This window comes from Pogoniulus pusillus, chromosome 41 (assembly GCF_015220805.1).
Source record: "Pogoniulus pusillus isolate bPogPus1 chromosome 41, bPogPus1.pri, whole genome shotgun sequence".
In the NCBI taxonomy this organism is placed as follows: Eukaryota; Metazoa; Chordata; class Aves; order Piciformes; family Lybiidae; genus Pogoniulus; species Pogoniulus pusillus.
The window spans coordinates 6,808,896-6,828,898 of NC_087304.1; the positions used below are offsets into that span (position 1 = coordinate 6,808,896).

The 20,003-nt window shown below is 67.9% G+C and overlaps 1 protein-coding gene across 7 annotated transcripts; it reads left to right on the forward strand.

Moving 5' to 3' along the window:
- The first annotated feature begins 1,845 nt into the window (after window positions 1–1,845).
- On the forward strand, window positions 1,846–18,394 carry KCNN1 (potassium calcium-activated channel subfamily N member 1). 7 transcript variants are annotated; one of them, XM_064174797.1, is made up of 10 exons: window positions 1,846–2,985; window positions 9,451–9,566; window positions 11,407–11,832; window positions 11,927–12,022; window positions 12,155–12,573; window positions 15,068–15,209; window positions 15,314–15,424; window positions 16,837–16,964; window positions 17,800–17,869; window positions 17,978–18,394. In XM_064174797.1, the coding sequence occupies exons 3-10, from the start codon at window positions 11,464–11,466 to the stop codon at window positions 18,248–18,250; spliced, it is 1,608 nt and encodes a 535-aa protein (XP_064030867.1). In that variant the 5' UTR covers window positions 1,846–2,985; window positions 9,451–9,566; window positions 11,407–11,463; the 3' UTR covers window positions 18,251–18,394. The 7 variants fall into 7 exon arrangements, 6 of the variants coding, with proteins under 6 accessions (XP_064030867.1, XP_064030865.1, XP_064030868.1 ...); XM_064174795.1 differs by lacking the exon at window positions 9,451–9,566 and having other exon boundaries at window positions 1,847–2,985; XM_064174798.1 differs by lacking the exons at window positions 1,846–2,985; window positions 9,451–9,566 and adding an exon at window positions 3,791–3,867.
- The last annotated feature ends 1,609 nt before the right edge of the window (window positions 18,395–20,003 follow it).

Consider the following 20,003-nt stretch of genomic DNA (forward strand, 5'->3'; position numbering starts at 1 on the left):
GAGACCCCGGGAGGGCAGAAGAGGTTAATGGGGGAACCCCTCCCACCCCCCCCCGAGCCGCAGGAGCTGGGGGGGCGTCTCGGTGAGGTTGTGTGTCCCCCCCACTCCCTTCAGCAGCCGGCGGAGGGGGGAGGCTCCAGACCCTCCGCCGGGTGGGGGGGGTCTGGGCTCGGCAGAGAGGGGAGGGATTCCCCCGCCCCCCCGCCCCCTCGCGGGGATTCCCCCTCCCTCTCCATCCCCCTCCCCGCAACCCCTCCATGGCTGGGGGGGGTCTGCTCGGCGTTGCCTTGGTAACGGAGCTGCTGCGCCGCAGGGCGGGGAACCCACGGCGGCAGGGGGGGACTCACGGGGGGGGGCTCAGGGCTGCGGGATCCTCGGCAGCGACCGCGCAGCCGCGCGGGGCTGGCACTGGGCATCCCCACCCCACCCCCGCCCGCCGCCGGAACGGGCATCCCCCACCCGAGCTGGGCATCCCCCTCCCATCAGCCCCGCGGTTGGCATCCCCCACCCGAACTGGGCTTGTGTCGCCCCCCCCCACTCACTGGGCATCCCCCACCGCGAGCTGAGCATTGCCCACCCGAAGCGGGCACCCCCTCGCGCGAACTGAGCGTGCCCCCCGAGCTGGGCATCCCCCGCCTTGGCTCGGGCGCTGCAGTACCCAACCGGGCATCCCCCCCCCCAAACTGGGCATCCCCCCCCGCGCAGCCTGGGCATCTCCCTCCCCGCACTGGGCATTCCCGCCCCGAACCGAACATTCTCCCCCCGCCTTTGTCGTTGCCCTCTCGAGGTGACCATTCCCTGTCCGTCCCCCCCCGAATTGGGCATCCCCCCCCCCGTGCTCGAACCGGGCACTTCCCACCCAGCATGCCCACCCCCCGCGGCGGGCATCCCCCCGCCCGTGCCCACAGCAGCCCCTTCTGCAGAACGCAGACTGCACCCTGCCCCCCCCCCCCCCCCCCCCGCTCTGTGCCCAGCCCCCCCCCGCGCCTTCATTCACTCCCCGCCTCTGCGCCACGGAACCCTCCGGGCACCTCCGTGCTTGGTCGTGTCCCCCCTCCCCACGCATGGCACACACACATCCCCCCTCCCCCCAGCTCTGCAGCTTGCTCCCCCCCGCACACTGCAGCACCCTGCGTGGGTCTGGGTGGGCAAAGCCTGACACAAAGTACGTGCAGCACCCACGGACCCACAGCACCCACGGACCCACGGACACTCAGCACCCACAGTATCCACGGACCCACAGACACAGCACCCACGGCACCCACGGACCCACAGAGACACGGCACCCACAGACACACAGCACCCAGAGCATCCATGGAGCCACAGACCCACAGCACCCACCCTGCCCACACACCCACTGCAACCCCCCAAACCCAGGGCCCTACCGGTGCCAGTCACACCCCTGGGTGCCACGCACCCACTGGACACGAGGCCGTGGGGTGGCCTTTGTGCCACCCTGGTGCTGGCTGCAGGCCTCGGGGCTGGTTTTGGTGCTGCTGGGCGCGGGGAGGAGAACACCACAGAGCCACTGTGGCTCCAGCCACGAGTGGGTGCCAGGCGGGTGGCGATGTGGGTGCTGGGCCGGGTTGGGGGGGGGAGGGCGCTGGGTGCTCACCCACGTTCCCGTCAGTGTGGCAAAGGATCGCGTGGGCAGCGGCAGGAGCCTAAATTTAGCCGCGGACAATGAGCTGCGGCGGCCGCGGAGGCTCCGGGCGGCGGCTGCGCGTGAGCCGCATCGCAACACCGCCGCAGCGCGCGGCGCAGCCACGGCCGCACCGGCACCGGCACCGGCACCGGCACCGCACCGGCACCGCACCGCACCGCACCGCCCCGCACCGGCACCGGCACCGCACCGCACCGCCCCGCACCGGCACCGCACCGCACCGCCCCGCACCGGCCGCTCCAGCGCAGCCCCGCAGCCCCAGCGCCTCCATCTGCACCACCCTGCCAGCTCCAGCTCCAGCTCCAGCTCCATCCTGACAGCCCCAGCGGCTCCATCACCAACCCGACGGCCCCAGCAGCTCCATCTGCACCGCCCCAGCAGCTCCATCTTCATCACCCCGGAGGCTCCATCTCCACCACTCTGGCAGCTCCATCACCATTCTAACTGACCCAGCAACTCCATCTTCATCATCCCAGCATCTCCATCACCATCCTGACTGCTCCATCACTATCCTGACAGCTCCATCACCACCCCAGCAGCTCCATCACCATCTCAACTGCTCCATCACTATCTAAGAGGCTCAATCACCATCTTGGCAGCTCCAGAAACTCCACCATCATCCTGGAAGCTCCATCATCATCATCATCATCATCATCATCATCATCATCATCATCATCATCCCAGTAGCTTCAGCAGTTCCATCTTCACTTCCACAGAAGCTCCATCACCTTCCTGGCAGCTCCTTCATCATCTCAGTAGCTCCATCAGCATCTCCATCACCATCCCAGTAGCTCCATTGCCAGGCCAGCAGCTCCAGCACCAGCCCAGCAGCTCCGTTGTCATCCCAGTAACTCCATCACCACCCTGGCAGCTTCACTGCCATCCCAGCAGCTCTATCTCCATCCTAGCAGCCCCAGCAGCTCCACCTTTATCCTGACAGCTCCATCACCATCCCAGTAGATCCACCACCAGCCCAGCAGCTCCAGCACCAACCTAGCAGCTCCATCACCACCTTGGTAGCTCCACCATCACCCTGGCAGCTCCAACACCACCCCAGCAGCTCCATCACCACCCTGGCAGCGCCATCCCCACCCCTGTAACCTCATTGTTGCCACTGCAGTGCCCCAGCAGCCTGGGGAGCCTGAGGCACGGGGCCGTGGTGTGAGGGCCTGGCGGGACAGTGGGGCCAGCGCCGAGGCAAGTGGCCGCCCCCAGGGCATCAGCTGTGCCAGCAGAAGCTCCTGGCACGCCAGGCTCAGTGCCAGCGCCATGCTCACCCACAGCAGCCCTGGAGGGGAGAGGAGGCTGGGGTCTGACTGCAGGTGGGTGCACGGGGTAGGGGGGGGTGGGCTGGGGATCCCCCCTCAGAGCCTGGGGAACCCCTTAGGGGTCCCCTGGCCTGGAGCCCTCCTAGCTCAGGGAGACTCCCAGCCCGTGGGCATGCCCTGGCTCCTGGGGGTGCCACACCTCATTGGGGTGCCCCCGTTCCTGGAGATGTCGCAGATTCTGGGGGCCCTCTGGTTCATGGGGACCCCCCTGAGTCCGGGGCACATCCTGGCTCCTGGGCACCCCCCAGCTCGTGAGGATCTCCCACTCCAGCTCCTGGAGCCCCTCTGTCTCCTGGGCACACCCCCCCGGCTCATGGCGAATGGAGGGGCACGGGGGGGGGGTCTGGTGACAACACAGCTCTTTGGGAAGGGGGACACCATGGCGGGGGGGGAGGTTGTCCCCCGAAGTCACCCCAGAATTCCGGGGGGGGGGGATCCGGAGCAGGCAGTGCTCGTTCAGCTGCCCCTGCCGCGGTGGGGGAGCCCCGAAGAGAGTTGGAGGGGGAGGGGGACGCCGGCCTGGGGCAGTCGGAGCGCGAGTGACAGCCCACGGCGGTGGCAGTGAGGACACGAAGGGAGTGCCACGTCCCGGCTAAAAATATCGCCCAGCCTCAGCCCCCGCCAAGGTCACTGCCGGCCGCGGCGGGGCCGGGGGGGACGCGGGGGCGTGGGGCGGGGAAGCCCCCGGCAGCCCCCCCCCTACCCCCCCCCCCCCCCCCGTTTTTTTGTGCCGCGGCTCCCGCACGGTCGCCGTTGTCATCGCTGCTCTGCCACACGGAGAGCTGCCAGCGGCCACCGCTCCCCGACCAATGCCACCTCCCAGCAGCGGGCACCTCGGCTCGTCCCGGCGCTCCCCGTAACACGGGGCCGTGGCAAGTGAGCGGGCGTGGGGGTGGCAGAGGTGGGGGACCGTGGGGGTGGCAGTCGTGGGGACCCCCGGGTGATTTTCTCTTCACCTGGGGGTGTCTGGGTGGGGAGACAGCAGGGGACCCTGGGGATGCCCTGCCTGCGGCAGGCAAGTGCCAGCTGCTGGAGGCGAGGGGGTGCCAGGGGGTGTCTCTGGGCACAGTGGCTGTGGGCACTCGAGCCCCGAGGCTGCGACAGGGCTGGGGGCCTTTGGTGCTCCCCAGTAGCAGGGTCTGGCTGCTGGCACAGCCTGGCGAGACCAGCCCCACTCTGTGCCCACCAAAGCCAGTGCCACCCTGTGCCACCAACAGCCTTGGCTGATCCTTCCGTGGTGCCAGGAGTGGTGGCGTGACCAGTGTGGCACCGGGGCTGGTGGGACCTCACGCCACGGCCGTGCCATGCCAACGTGCTAGGGCTGCGTGCAGTCTTTGCTGGCGGTGGCACTCGGGGCTCCTGGCGGGTTCTGGCACCGCGTGGTGCTCATGGCCTCGACGTGCCAGGGAGTGCCCGACGTGCCCACGGGTGCAGCCGTCAAGGCTGTGGGCGTGTGGGTGTGGGGCCCTCCCTGTTCCTCTCGACCTTCCCAGTGACCTTGAGGTGCCCAAGGGGCCCCTGTGCCTGACTGGGCACCTTGATGGCTCTGGGGACACCACCCTGGCGGCAGAGACCCCTTCCCAGTGGCAGGGACCCCCACCCACGGGCACGGCGCTGTCCTCGAGGTGCTCGCGAGGTGCGGGGGGGACCTCCTTCCCTCCTTGAGAGGTTCGTGGCCGTGGCAGGGGCGGTGGCGGCACAGGGGTCCCCCCTAGTTGGGGTTCCGTCGTGACCCGTCGGGAGCAGCCATGCGAGGCGGCTTTGTCCTTCGGCTGAGCCGAGGAGCGCGGGGGGGAGGCGGCAGCAGGACCCTGCGCGGTGGCTTTGTCTGGGGACGGCGGCGAGCTGGCGGCGAAAGGGGGGACGTGGGGAGCCCCAACCCCCCCGCTCGGGACCCCTCAGCACCCTCCCACCCCAGCGCCACGCACTCGTTCGGCTCCCCGCAGGTAGGGTGTCCTCGGCCGCGACTGAGGTGGCAGGGATGAGGGAGTCCCCCTTGGGCTTGGGGGTCTGGGGGTGCTGCCAGCCTTGGGGGGCACCAGCGCTGTCCCCTCCTTGTCCAGCCGGGGCCTGAGCCAGCCCCGGGCTGTTTCGGTGGGGCGCAGGGAGGGTTTTTCTCGGGGAGACCCCAGGACGAGCCGGGGAATCCCCTGCCTGGTGGCGGCGGGGCCGGGGAGGTTCGGGTGTCCCCGCGTGTCCCCGCGCGTGTGCCAGCCCCTGTGCCGCCCCCTGTGCCGTGGGACCCACAGACGCCGTGGGCGGAAACGGGCCAGATCCTGCGTGGTGCCGGGCTCTGCCCCAGCGTGCCAGGGCAAACACCGGGGCCCGGGCACCGAGCCCTGGCTGCTGTTGTCTCCGGGATCCCACCACGGCAGCGGTTGGCATCTCGGTGCCCGTCGGGAGCCTGGTGGGTGACATCTTGCCAAGGTCCAGCCCCGGGGAGCCTTCTGTGCACCTGCAAACCACACCTCGGGGGGGACAGTGGTGGTGGCACACATACAACCCCCCCCACTTCAGCACTGTGCCAGCGGGTGGGCACCGGTGTTGGCGGGGGCCGGGGGCTCCTGCTGGCACCAGCAGATGCTCTCCAGCCTGGGACATATGGCCAGGGCTTGGCGGGGGCAGGAGCTGAGGCCACCAGAGGAACCAGGGCCACTTGGGGGGGAGGTGGAGGGGACACCGGGGGCGCTGCGGGGGGTCTGATGCATTTCATGCTCCCAGCAAGCCCCCAGCCCCCCATGGCAGGGAACTCCTGCAGCCCCGGGGGGGGGGGGGCACATGGCATGGGCCCTGCCACCCCAAGCACCCCTCTGCTTGCACTGTGACCTGCGGGGGGGGGTCCCCTGTTCCTCATTTCCTTTCTCCTAGTATGGCACTGGGACCGTGGCCAATGCCACCCAGCTGTTGGCACAGGGCCCATGGGCATAGCCCCGGGGGTGGGCATGACATGGATTCTGCCACCCCTTTGTACCATGGCACTCGAGGGGTTTTCCCCAGTCCCTCAGCTCCTTCCTGCCAGTGTGGCAGTGGGACTGTGGGCATGGCACCCAGCTGCTGGCACGGGGCCCACGGGCACGGCCCTGGAGGCGAGCAGAGCCCCCCTAAATTCCTGCCCCTCCTGCAATTCCCGGGCGGGAATTAACGAGTGGGTGAGAAATAAATCACCCACGGGGAGCTCTTCGGCCTCTATTTTTAGCTGCCCCCTCCTCCTCCTCTGCAGTTGCTCCCAGGCAGCATCGCTGCTCCAGGGCATGGTGGGCAGCTGGGGGGTGTCCTGCTGGAAACCAACGACCCCAGCCCCTGCCCCTGGGGCACTGGGTGCTGCTGCAGCCTGGCCTTTGGGGGGATTAAACTGTGCTCCCCCCTGCTTCAGGACCCCTCTGCTCTGTCCCCATCCCTCCTCAGTGGGGGGTCCTTCCTGTGCCACCCACCCAGAGGTGGTCCCTTTTGGCTCTTCCCTGGGCTTCCACACCCCACTGGGGACACAAGACCCTGTGGGTGCTGTGTCCCAGCCCCGGGCTGCAGCGCTGGGTGTCCTCCTGCCGCATTGCCACCAACCTCCCTGCGCAGGAGCTGCTGAGAGCAGGGGACACTTGGGGCCCTGGCTCAAGGACACGCAGTGGCCATGGGCAGGGGGACCTACCCTGGCCCTGTGCCCAGCGCTGGATGGTGGAGGACCACCCTTGGTGTCCCTACACTGTACCCGAGCATCCCTGGGGGTGCAGCCACTGCTTGTGGTGTCCCCGTGGGGAAGGAGGACAGGAGAGAGGAGACAGGGGACGGGGGAGAGGAGACAGGAGAGAGGAGACAGGGGGAAGAGGGCAGGAGTCAGGGGAGAGGAGAAGAGGGAGAGGGAGAAGGGGGAGAAGGAAAGGGAGAGGGGTCAGGGAAAGGAGGGAAGGAAGAGGAGGCAGGAGAGAGAGAAGGAAGGGAGGACAGGGGAGAGGGAATAGGGGAAATGTAGGTGAGGAGGGAGGGAAGAGAAGACAGGGGAGAGGAGTCAGGGTACAGGGGAGAGGAGTCAGGGCACAGGGGAGTGGAGAGAGAGGACAGGGGAGAGGAGGGAAAGGGAAGAGAGGAGAGGAGACAGGGACCCTGCCCGGCTTTCATCAACCCTCTGGCTGCTGGAGCTGCCCCTGCCAGCAGGAGGCTGCCCGAGGCTCCTTTCGGCTGCCGCCAAGAGCCATCTCCCCGGTCAATAAACCATTCACCACCGGCGGTCGGGGAGGGCTCTGGGGGCAGCTTCACCCACCCCATGCCAGCTGCCAGCAAAGTTTACTGGCAAGCTGTGGGGCAACCACTTTGGCCTGGCACAGTTTTGGCTGTGAAAAGAGAAACAAGAAAGGGGCGGGGGCGGGGGTCTGAGGCTGGCATCGGCGGCAGGAGCACTGCCCCTCCGCCCTGCCCGCTGCGTATTTTCCCTCCCCGCCCGAGGATTAAAAAGAAATCGGAGCCCATTTTCCTGCCATAAATTTGGCAGAATGGAGAGCAAATGATCTGGCGCTTGGAGGGATGCCAGCGGCCCCGGCTGCACCGGGCAGCAGCTGGGCACCGGCGCCCGGCCGCGCAGGGAGCCGCACAAGCATCCTCCTGGGCTCTGGTGCGTCCCTTCGTGGGGGAACAGGGAGGGGGGGTCAGAACCTTGCTGCTCACACCCCTCACCCCCTCCCCCGCCCCCAACACACTCACGGCCCCCCTCAAGGGGTTGGGGGAGGGGACGTTGGTGTCCCCCGCCCTGGGAGGGACACGGACGCAGAGGCTGCAGGCTGCAGCGGGGCTGCCGGTGCCGTTCCCGGGGTGCTCGCAGCCATGCAGCAAGGGCTCGGTGCTGGGAGGCCTGAGCCGCAGGGAGCTGCACAGCCTTCCCCCGCGCCCCCCCGCCCCGGGCATGGCCCCTCTGGGGGGGCTGCGGGACCCCAACACCCCCGGCAGCAGCCTGCCCTGGCCTGGTGCTCTGAGTGCCACAACACTGCCGGCGCCGTGGGCTCCGGGGGGGCCCTGGGGCCTTGTTGTGCAGTGGGGCTGTTGGTGCAGTGGGGCTGTTGGTGCAGTGGGGTCTTGTGCAGTGAGGCTGTTGGTGCAGTGGGGCTCTTGTGCAGTGGGGCTGATGGTGCAGTGAGGCTATTGGTGCAGTGGGGCTGATGGTGCAGTGGGGCTCTTGTGCAATGGGGCTGTTCTGCAGTGGGGCTGGTGGTGCAGTGGGGTCACTTGTGCAGTGAGGCTGTTGTGCAATGGGGCTGTTCTGCAGTGGGGCTGGTGGTGCAGGGGGCCCACTCATGCAGTGCAGCTGTTGTGCAGTGGGGCTGCTGTTAAAATGGGGCCAGTTGTACAAGGAGGTCACTTGTGCAGTGGGGCTGTTGGTGCAGTGGAGTCACTCATGCAGTGGGGCTACTGAGACTGAGGGTCTGTGCTGGCAGCAATGGGGACATCTGTGCACCATGGCCACTGGTGCTGCTGGGCCATGCTGGCTGCACTGGAGCCATTGGTGCAGTGTGGTCCCTGGTGCTGCTGGGCCATGCTGGCTGCACTGGAGCCATTGGTGCAGTGTGGTCCCTGGTGCTTCTGGGCCATGCTGGCTGCATTGGGGCTGTTGGTGCAGCGGAGTCATTTGTGCACTGCAGATCACTGTGCAGTGCAATCGTTCATTCAGTGGGGCTGTTGTGCAACAGGAATGTTCACGCAGTGGTGCTGTTGGTGCAGTGGTGCTGCTTTGCAAGGGGCTGTTGATGCAATCAAGTCACTTGTGCAGTGGGGCTGTCGGTGCAGTGGGGCTGTCGGTGCAGTGGGGCTGTCGCTGCAGTGGCACTGTCAGTGCAGTGGAGCTGTCAGTGCAGTGGGGCTGTCAGTGCAGTGGGGCTGTTGGTGCAGTGGGGCTGTCGGTGCAGTGGCGCTGTCGGTGCAGTGGTGCTGTCGGTGCAGTGGGGCTGTCAGTGCAGTGGAGCTGTCAGTGCAGTGGGGCTGTCGGTGCAGTGGTGCTGTTGGTGCAGTGGGGCTGTCAGTGCAGTGGGGCTGTCGGTGCAGTGGCACTGTCAGTGCAGTGGAGCTGTCAGTGCAGTGGGGCTGTCAGTGCAGTGGGGCTGTTGGTGCAGTGGGGCTGTCGGTGCAGTGGCGCTGTCGGTGCAGTGGGGCTGTTGGTGCAGTGGGGTCTGTGCTAGCTGCAGTGTGTGGGTGGGTCCTGCAGTGGGCTCTGTGCTCACTGTCCTGGTGCCCCTGTGCCGTGAGGCTGCTGCAGGGCACAGCAGGGTGCTCAGTGCAGTGCCAGAAGTGCTCTCCCCCATCAGCAGCCCTGCTGCTGCCCGCGGCCCTGGCACGCAGTGGGACATGGCACTGGGTAACCCCCCCCACCAGGTGGTGGTGCCAGGGCAGGGCCCTCGGCTGGGTGTGGTGGCTCTGGGGGTCCCTGGCACTGGGGTGCGGGGGGTCAGGGGCCCTGCTAACACCAAGTCTCCTCTCGGGCAGGCGTGGAGGGCAGCCCATGGCACGGGGACCCCAGGACCCCCCCCCCCCACCAAGAGCAGGCCCCACAGCCCCTAACGCCTTGAGCCCCCCCGGCCGGCCCTGGGCAGCCCAAGCAGGTAGGGGGCTTCAGGGGGCCGTGGGGGACAGGACTCCGCCGCAGGGAGGCACAGAGGTGTCTTGGGGGGGGTCAGGGGTGCCAAGGGTGCATGTTTGGGTGCTGGGGGGGGTGTACTGGGGGGGTGGTAGGAGCAGACTGGAGAGGATGGAGTGGGAGCACTGCAGGTACTGGAGGGGGTACACGAAGGCAGGTTTTGGGGTGCAGGGACCAGTGCGATGAGGCTGCAGAATGTGGGGGGGGATCTGAGTGTCACTGAGAGGCTGAAGGGTGTGATGGGGGGGCTGGGTGGGGAGGAGGTACATGAGGGTGTTGGAGGGGGGCATCAGGGTGTATAGGGGTGCATAGGGGGATTTGGGGGGGGCATAGGAGCACAGGGGGGCGGATGGAGGGGTGGGGGGCATGGAGTGGCATGGGGCTGTTTGAGGGGGCAGCAGGGTGCATGGGGGGCATGAGGGTGTTTGGGGCTCAGAGGGGTGCGTGGAGGTGCTCGGGGGTGCCTTGGGGGGCATCAGGGTGTCTGGGGTGCATCGGGGGGGATGCCTTTCTTTGGGGGTGCCTGGGGGTGCCCGAGGTGTTTGGGGGTACACGGAGGGGTCTTGCCGAGGGAGTGCCGTGGGGCTGGAGGTGCCGCAGGTGTGGGGGGGCTCTTGGTGTGTGTGCGCGCGGAGGGGTGCAGCAGCAGGGTCTGGGGGCGAGGGGGGGACCCCCTGACGGGGGGGGGGAGGGGGAGTTGCTAGGGGGCGTGGCGGTGGGCGTGGCGATGTTGTCATCACGGGGGGGCGTGGGCGCCTTCCGCCAATCAGAAGCTTCCGTCACGCCCCCTCCCCCCCCCGAAAGGCTCCGGTCGCGCCCCCGGGACCGAACCGGCTCCAGCGGCGGCGTCGCGGCCCCGGCCCGGCGGCAGGTAGCAGACAGAGGGTAGGGCTGGCACCGGTCACCGGCACCGGAGCTGAGGCTGAAGCGAACCCTGCGGGCGCCCCGGGAGCGGCAGCCCCGGGCAGGCGCGGGGAAGTGGGAGCGACATCTGCGGCTCGTTACCGGAGCTGTCCCGGGCACTGAAACCGGAGGCACCGGGGGCGGGGAGGGGGCTGGACGCTCCCGGGGGGCTGCAGAGGGGGTGGACTCGGCGGGGTTAGTGGAGGGGGTGGCAGCGATCACGGCGGAGTGGGGACGGGCACGGAGACGGTAACGCGGGCAGGCCACGTCCCGCGGGGTGGGCACTGTGCCCCGTGGGCAGCAAATGTCCTCCTGGGCAGGACATGTCCCCTGTGGGCCGAGAATGTCCCCACGGGCAGGATATGCCCCCTGTGGGCAGGACACATCCCCCCGGGCAGGACGTGTCCTCCTGGACAGGGCGTCCCCCGTGGGCAGGACATCTCACAGGTGGGACACGTCCCCCCACGGGTAGGGCAGATCTCACGGGCACGGCATTTTCCTCGCGAACGGGGCATGTCCCCTGTGGGCTGAGAATGTCCCCACGGGCAGGACATGTCCGACGTGGGCAGGAGATGTCCCTCACCAGCAAGGCACGTTCTCGTGGGCAGGGCATGGCACCTGTGGGTACGACTTGTCCCCCACGGGCCGGGCACTTCCTCTATGAGCAGGGCATGTCCCCCCAGGACAGGACGTGTCCCACGGGCAGGATACGTCCCCCGTGGGCAGGACGTGTCCCCGCAGGCACCGGCAGGACACGTCCCCAAGGGCAGGACACATCCCCACTGCAGTCAAGGCCAGAGCCGGGCGCCATGTGCCTGCCAGTGGGCAAAGATGCCGCCCGAGGCTCCCCGAGGCTCCCCCTGCCTACGTGTCCCCCGCTCAACGCCGTCCCTCTCCCGCAGGTCGCCCCCGCGCCGCTGAGCCATGCGGGATCGTGCGGCCCCCTCCCCGCCAGAGCCATGAGCCGCTACAATGGGGGGGTGGCACGGCCCAGGGGCACCCTGAGCGCCTCCGCCCGCACCCTGCACTCGGAGGGGGAGACCCAACCCCTGCGGCCCCGACGACCCCCCAGCCTCGAGGTGGTGGTGTCACAGCCTGAGCAGCCTGGGGGGGCGGACCCCGGTCCGGCGGCGGCTGCGGGGCAGGATGCGGCCGAGGAGCGGGGCCGGGAGCCGCGGAAGAACCAAAACATCGGCTACAAGCTGGGGCACCGGAGAGCCCTCTTCGAGAAGCGCAAACGCCTCAGCGACTACGCCCTCATCTTCGGCATGTTCGGCATCGTGGTCATGGTCACGGAGACGGAGCTGTCCTGGGGGGTCTACACCAAGGTCTGCGAGGGAGGAGGGGGGTGGCAAGGGTCGGGCGGCTGGGCCAGGCCTGGGGCATGCCCTGCGGGGCTCACGCTGCCCGCCCCCCCGGCAGGAGTCGTCCTACTCGTTCGCACTGAAATGCCTTATCAGCCTCTCGACCCTCATCCTGCTGGGGCTCATCGTCATGTACCACGCCAGGGAGATCCAGGTGAGGGGGGCGCCCTGCCGGGGCCGCGGCAGCCCCGAGGTCCCGCCGCCGCCGCCCTTTTCTCCTCCTTTTCCCCCCGCTCCTCTCCCCACTGCCCCCGCACACACGCCCCTAACCCTCCCCCTCCCGCAGCTCTTCATGGTGGACAACGGTGCCGACGACTGGCGCATCGCCATGACCTACGAGCGCATCTTCTTCATCGCCCTGGAGCTGATCGTCTGTGCCATCCACCCCATCCCCGGGCAGTACCTCTTCACCTGGACGGCTCGCCTGGCCTTCACCTACGCCGCCTCGGTGGCCGACGCCGACGTGGACATCATCCTCTCCATCCCCATGTTCCTGCGGCTCTACCTGATCGGGCGGGTGATGCTGCTGCACAGCAAGCTCTTCACCGACGCCTCCTCCCGCAGCATCGGCGCCCTCAACAAGATCAACTTCAACACTCGCTTCGTCATGAAGACCCTCATGACCATCTGCCCCGGCACCGTGCTCCTGGTCTTCAGCATCTCCTCCTGGATCATCGCCGCCTGGACCGTCCGCGTCTGCGAGAGGTGTGCGGGGCTGCTGCCCTCCCCCCCGCTCCGCTCCGCCACGCAGCCGGCACCGCGGAGGGGCGCGGGGCTGGGGTGCAGCTGAGGACGCAGGGTGCAGACATCCCCCCCCCGCCACGATGGGTTAAGGGGAGAGGAGAGACCCACTGGGAAAGTGGTGCCCACTCTCCTGGTGGGACCCTCACGCCCTGCGAGGTGATGGCCACGAGGGCTTTGCCAAAGGAAACCTGAGGGGCAGCCAGACCCCTGGGCTGGCCCCAAACCTCTGTGCCCCCCCCTCTGGCAAGCAGCAGTCTGTGACTCCCCCGCACCATGGATGGGTGCAGGGCTGGGGTGCAGCTGAGGATGCACAGGGCAGACACCCCCACCCCCCCCGCCACGATGCCAAGAAGAGAAGAGAGCCTTTGGTAAATTGGTGCCCACTCTCCTGGTGGGACTCTCATGCCCCCCCAGGCGCTGGCCACGAGGGTTTTGCCAGACCAAAATGTGACTGGGGGGGGGAGGGCAGCCAGGCCCCTGGGCTGTGCCCAAACCTCTCTGTGTCCCCCCTCTGGCATGCAGCAGGACGCCCTCTCTGCTTGGGGAGGGGGCAGCGGGAGGAGAGGGGGGGTTGGTCTCGCAGAAGGCATCGAGCCTTCAACGCAGGACATGGCCCGTGCTCCTCAGCTGTGCCCGCCGGGATGCCAGGCTGCCGGGATGCCCGCGCCGGTGCCCTGCCCAGTGCTCGCCCCCTCTCGGCTGCTGTGTCCCCCCCGCCCCGGGACACGCATTAACTGCTCTTGTTTTCCCTCCCTGACGCTCTGCTGCTGGCAGGGACAAACTGTGAGTGACCCCAGGGACCGGAGCGGGTCCTGCCCGGGACCACCCCCCCCGCCCCCCCCCTCAGGCTTCTGCTCCCCAGAATTTAGGATGAGCTGCAGGCAGTGGCTTGGGGATGGGGGAGCCAGGCTGGGAGGGGGCCCTGAGGGGCAAAGAGGCCACAGACACGGAAGGGGGCAGAGCCCTTTTCCACTTGGAACCTCAGCAGCTGATTTCTGTGCCCCCCCCCCCAGCCAGGGTCACTTTGGTGCCTCAGTGGTGGGCACGAACTTGGGGTCTCAGCTGTGGGCTGTGGGTCCTGTAGCAGCATATGGGGGGGGGGGGGGGGGGGGAGAGTGGAGCATGAACCCTTCTGAGGGTGCTGTCAGTGGGGTGGGTTTGCCACAGGTGCCAGAGTGGCACCGCAGGGGGAAATGCCAGGGCAGAGCAGGGCTAAGCCGCAGCAGCTGGGCAGGAGCTCGGTGGGATCTCCGCTGAGGCTCCTGCGTGGCTCCGGTGGTCGCTCAGGACTTTCCCCTCCTCGAACCTCCCTGGAACAGTCCTGGCTGCTCCTCGGGAGGGTGGGGAGCACCACCCGCCCCCCCCTCCCCAGTTATCCCAGTGGGCATCACCATGAGGTGGCATCCCAGGGCTGCTCAGCTAAGTTGGTGCCCCCCCAGCTTCACCTCCTCACATCCCTCAGTGCCAACTGAGGTTCCAAGCCGAAATGACACAGCTGTGCCAGGGGTGGGGGGGCAAGGGGGGGACGCAGCAATCCTAAATTCCTCGCTGCACGCTTGAGTGTGTCCTGCCCCTCCCCGCCCCCCCCCGCTGCCAGCTCGCTGCTGTCTCCTCCCTCCCTATTCTCACCTCCAGCTGCCCCCTGCATGCCCCCATTCCGCTGCCCAGCTTGGCACCGCTCCCAGTGCCCAGCCCTGCTGCCCTGTGTCCTGTGTCGTCCCCCCCGAGCTGGGCTTGTCCCGCTGAGCACAGGAATGGGGGGGGCTGTGTCTGGGGTCCCTCGCGGGGGGGGGCACAGCTATCTGCATCGGTGCTGGCCAGGGACTCTCAAAGCAGTGTCCTCTGTGACACCCCCCCCCCCCCAGTGACACCTCTCTGTAGCCCTGGGATTGCTTGGGGGGCAGGGGGGAGCTCACCAAGGTGACCCCCTCCCAAAACAAGGGGTTTGTGGGCTGAGGGCTGCCCTGCTCCAGCCAGGCCTGTGCAACTGCCCCCTGCTCTCAGAGGTGGGGTGACCCCTCCCCGGGGAGGGGGGGCCCGGAGGTGACACCCCCTCACCCATGTCCTGTGCTTTGAGACCTCAGCGTGGGGGGTCAGGATGGAGGCTGCTGCCCTCCGTGTGTGGGGGCTGCTCCACCCCTGGCACCTCAATGTCCTCGTCCAGCAGCACACACCCCCTGCCCCCCTCCCCCGAGCCAGCCCCGCTCCTGGGGGGCGTCCCCAGCCCCCACCTCTGGAGCTTTCCTCCTCCCTGTGTCCAGAGCGGCCGTGCCCACTGCCCCCCCACAGCGTCCCCTCAGGGTGTCCCCAGCTTCCTTGGGCACCCAAGGTGCCATGCTGGGCACTCTCCCAGCTTCACCCTATAGGGTGAGAAAAGCCCCCACAGCCCCACGCGGCAGAGCCGCTGGCACCGCGGGCGCGCAGTGACCCCCTCGCTGCCCACCCCCCCGGGCAGGTACCACGACAAACAGGAGGTGACCAGCAACTTCCTGGGGGCCATGTGGCTGATCTCCATCACCTTCCTCTCCATCGGCTACGGGGACATGGTGCCACACACCTACTGCGGCAAGGGCGTCTGCCTGCTGACGGGCATCATGGTGAGCACCGCCGGGGGGCACAAGGCGCGGGGGAGGGCAGGCAGAGACCCCCGCACCGCCCCCAGCCCCTCCTCCGCCCTCACCGCGGGGCTCTGTGCCCACAGGGCGCCGGCTGCACCGCGCTGGTCGTGGCCGTGGTTGCCAGGAAGCTGGAGCTCACCAAAGCCGAGAAGCACGTCCACAACTTCATGATGGATACGCAGCTGACCAAGCGGGTACGAACCCCCCCCCCGGTGCCACCCTGCTGGGTGCCAAGCAAGGCGTGGGCATGAGCCAACCGCCCCCACCCGTCGCCATGCCTGACCTGCAGATGGTGAAGCTTGAGGAGGGTAGAGTGAGAGAGGAGAAGTTCTTGAGGGTGAGGGTGGGGAGAGGCTGGCACAGGTTGCCCAGGGAGGTGCTCAGGGGATGAGGCCCTGAGCATCCTGGGGCTGGTGGGAGGTGTCCCTGCCCCTGGCAGGAGGGTTGGCACTGGATGAGCTTTCAGGTCCCTTCCAACTCAACCCACTCTTACGAGCCCAGAATCTGGGATCTGTTGTCCTCACTCCAAGGACTGAGCAGTGCTGAGGCTGCAGCTCAGATCCTGAGGGTCACTTTTGAGCTCCTCACTCCAAGAAGGACACTGAGGAGCTGGAGCAGGTCCAGAGAAGGGTAACCAAGCTGGGGAAGGGTCACACAGCCCTGCCCTGCCAGGAGGCAAGGGGGCAAAGGCAGCTTCATGCCCTCTCCAGGCTGGTGGAGCTGGGGAAGGTCTCTTTGTGTTATGGGGGTCAGGGCTGGGCTCCTCACTGCAAGGAGGGCACTGAGGAGATGGAGCAGGCCCAGAGAAGGGCACCAGAGCTGGGGCAGGGTCTCAGAGCAGGGCTAGGGACAAGCAGGGAGGGAGCTGAGGGGGAGCAGTGTGGGGCAGAGGAGGCTCAGGGAGACCTCATTGCTCTCTGCAGCTGCCTGAGGGGAGGCTGCAGCCGGGGGGGGGGTTGGGCTCTGCTCCCCAAGAACAAGCAATAGGAGGAGAGGAAGCAGCCTCAGGGTGCCCCAGGGCAGGGTCAGGTTGGCCATGAGGAACAATTTCTGCCCCTTGAGGCTTGCCCAGGGCTGGCTCAGGCTGCCCAGGGCAGTGGTGCATTGCCCACCCCTGGAGGCGTCTCAGAGCCCTGGAGCTGTGGTGCTCTGGGCCAGGGGCTGGTGGTGCCCCCTGGCACTGCTGGGCTCGGGTCTCTTCCAGCCCAGCCCGGTCCATGGTTCCATGTGCCCAGCAGCGATCAGCCTGACCAGGGAGCCAGCCCCAGCCCAACGCAGCAGTGGAGCAGTCCCCATCCCTGGAGGGGTTTCAGAGCCCTGCAGCAGTGGGGGGGGGGGGGGGCTGCTCCCCGGGATCAGGGGACAGGAGGAGAGGAAATGGCCTGGAATTGCCCCAGGGGAGGGTTGGTTTGGAGATGAGAAGAAACTTGTTCCCTGAAAGGGCTCTCAAGGGCTGGCTCAGGCTCCGCAGCTGCCGAGTCCCCACCCCGGGAGCTGCTTCGCGGCTGCGGAGCCGCCAGGGCCCGGCCCCAGCTTCGCTCCCGGCCCGGATCAGCTCCGAGGTCTTTTCCGACCCGGGCGAAGCCGCAAACCTCCGTGCCCGCAGGTGAAGAACGCTGCTGCCAACGTACTCAGGGAAACGTGGCTCATCTACAAACACACCAAGCTGGTGAAGAAGATTGACCATGCCAAAGTTCGGACACACCAGCGTAAGTTCCTCCAAGCCATCCATCAGTAAGTGCCAACCTTTACCTGCTTCCTACCGCCCGCTGCTTGCCTCCAGGTTCTGTCTCCCTCTCCCCTTCTCCCCCCCCCCCCCACCTCCCGGCTCCCCAGAATGCCAGCTGGGAGCTGCCTCTCTGCACCCACCTCGCCCAGGCCCCTCCCCGAGCTGGGAGCTGGGGTGGTGCCCAGGCTGTTGTTCCTGTGCTCGCTCTGGGGGATGCCCTCCGCGCGGCGGTGCCCTGGGGGGGTGCTATGAAGCTTGATGTGACCTTGGCTGCTGTTGGCTTCGCCCTCACCCATCGGCAGGGCTGGAGGCTTTCAGCCCCCCCGGGTGCCTCCTGCTTTGTGTGTGTATGGTTGGAGGAACTGAGGGGGTGGCACAGCTTGGGGGGGGGGGGCACGCACTGAGGGGTGTGGGGGGTGTGTGTGGGGTCCTCGCTGCGGCTGCTGTGGTCTCCCTGTGCCCTCTGTGGTGGTACTAAACCTGCTGTTGTGTTTTGTCTCTGTTCTGCCCCATCCCTGCAGAGCTCAGAAGTAAGTGACCCTGTGGGGCTGCTCCCTCTGCTCCTCTCTGCATGGGCTTGCTGCTGGAACACGTTTGGGGGGCGGGGGCGGTGTGTGGGGGTCACAAGCACACAGAGAACACACCCCAGGGGTACTGCCCCCTCCCCATGCTCCCCTCCCTGGGGCTGTGCTCGTGGGGGTGGCAGAGGGGCTGCACGTTAGGGGTGCTGGGAAAGGGGGGGACACACACAGGGAATGACTTCAGCGTTTCCTGGGGGCGCCACTGACCTCGGCCTCGCTCCCCCCCCCCTTCCCTGCCCTCTCCCCCCTGTCTCCACAGGCTGAGGAGTGTGAAGATGGAGCAGCGCAAGCTGAACGACCAGGCCAACACTCTGGTGGACCTGGCCAAGGTGGGTGGGTGAGACCAAGGGGATGAAGCCCTCCCCCAAAACCCTTCCTTAGGGAGGCTCCCGGTGCTGACCTCCACCCCCCCGCCCTCCCGCCCGCCTCGCCCGCAGACCCAGAACATCATGTACGAGATGGTGTCGGAGCTGCAGGAGCGCAACGAGGACCTGGAGAAGCGCCTGGGAGCGCTGGAGAGCAAGCTGGAGGCGCTGGGGCTGAGCCTGCTGGCGCTGCCCGGCTTGGTCAGCCAGGCGCTGGGGCAGCAGCAGCGGGAGCTCCTGGGGAGCTGGCACCCCCGCCTCTGCTCCGCCACAGCCCCCTGCACCCCCACCCGGCCCCCCAGAGCCCCTTCCACCGCCCCCCCCACCTCCTCGGACAGCGGGTGAGGAGGGGGTGTTTGGGTGGGGGGGTTGGGGAGTCGGGGGGGTGCCCCCTTGCCGCCCTCCCCCCTCTTATGTCTGGCCATCGTGTGGCTGATCTCAGTAGCTTTGTTCTGTAAAGCCCTGTATAAATTTCCTGCGTTCACTGTGCTGGAGTGAGGCTGGAGGGACCCCCTCCCCCCGCCCCCCCCCGCCCCGGGCCCCCCCAGTCCCCGCAGCTGGGTGGGAGGTGACCCCCAGCCTCCGGGAGGGCTTCGGTTTGGACTGGATTGGGGGGTGGGGGAGGTGCGATAGGGCAGAGGCTGTGCCAGGGGAGTTGGAGTAGCACTGGGGGGGGTGGAGCAGCCCTTTTTTATTTGGGGGTGGGGGAGGGCGGTTAGGAGCAGCCCTGGCGGGGATGGGACATAAGCAGCCCTGGGGGTGGGCATGGAGCAGCCTTGGGGGTGGGCATGGAGCAGCCTTGGGGGTGGGCATGGAGCAGCCTTGGGGGTGGGCATGGAGCAGCCCCGGAGGGGAACTGGAGAAACTCTGGAGCAAGGAAGTAGCTCTGGAAGGGAGTAGAGCATCCGGGAGGGGGGGTGCCAGGAGCAGCCTTGGAGGGGTGGGGGGAAATAAGGAGCAGCCCTGGAGGGGTAGGAGCAGTCTTGGGGGGGTCATGGAGTAGCCCTGGGAGTGATAGAACAGCCCCGGGGTGGGGGGGGGAAAGCAGCTCTGGCTGGGCAGAAGCAGCCCGGGGGGGTGGACAGGAGCATCCCTAGGGCGGGGGCAGGAGCACCACTGAGGGGGAGTAAAGCAGCCCGGGGGGAGGACATGGATAAGCCCTGGGGAGAAGAGGGAGCAGCCCTGGGGTAAGAGAGTGGCCAGATTGGGGGGGGGCAGAAAGAGCAGGAGCCCTGAGCAATGTCGGGGGGCACCTGGGGGCTGCCTCGTCCCTCCCCAGGATGGGGACAAGTTTTGGGAGGGGACCCCCAGAGTCTTGCCTGGAGGATGCAGAGGTGAAGGGAGGAGGAAGAGGAGGGGGCAGACCCCCCCCCCCCCGTGGTGAGAGTAGGACTGAGCCCTGGGGAGGGGCAGGGGGGGGTGAGGATTATTTGGGGGGGGGGGGGGATCTGTTCCTGGCTCAGCCACGAAGTGACCTTGGCGAAGTCATCTCACCTCTCTGTGCCTCAGTTTCCCCCATCTGTAAAATGGGGCGGGGGGGGGGGGAGGGAGTCGGGTCTGGGGGGGGCTCGGGAGGTCACACACACCGGTACCGAGCACTGCAAAGTGCTGTCAGATTCCTGGATGCAATATTCAGCCCAGTCCCCCCCGCAGTGGGCCGGGACCCTCCCCTGCCCCACCCTGGCCCCTGATAGCCCCTCCCGCCCTCCACCCCCACCCGGGGCCAGTCCTGCTCCCCTTGGCTCTGAGGGGGGGTCTGGTGGAGTGGGGGGGGCTGAGGCTCACATTAAAGGAGGCTGAACTGGACTCGTCGCTCTCTGCTTGCGGCAGTGGGACCCCTGCCCCGGGTGGGATGGGGTCCTGGGGGGGAGGAAGGGCTGGGGAGGGGGTGGGATGCCCCGGGTGGGGTGGGGTCCGGGGGGGGGTGGGATGTGTTCCGGGCGTGGCTCTTCGCGGCTCCCCCCTCCTGGAGGCTTTGCAGGCAAAGGGTGGGGTTGGCATGGGGGCTCCGATGCCCCCTCGGGGGTGGACCGGGAGCTTGCAGCCCCTCCACTTGCTGGCACGGGGGGGGGGGGGGGGGGCGGGGGGGGTGCTTGCA

Bases quoted from the DNA above. Each gene is read 5' to 3' on its own strand.
- KCNN1 (XM_064174799.1), top strand. From the start codon at position 10,828: ATGTCCCCTGTGGGCCGAGAATGTCCCCACGGGCAGGATATGCCCCCT. The intron at 12,023-12,154 runs GTGAGGGGGGCG...CCCCTCCCGCAG, and splicing joins ACCACGCCAGGGAGATCCAG to CTCTTCATGGTGGACAACGG. The intron at 17,870-17,977 runs GTGGGTGGGTGA...CCTCGCCCGCAG, and splicing joins CTCTGGTGGACCTGGCCAAG to ACCCAGAACATCATGTACGA.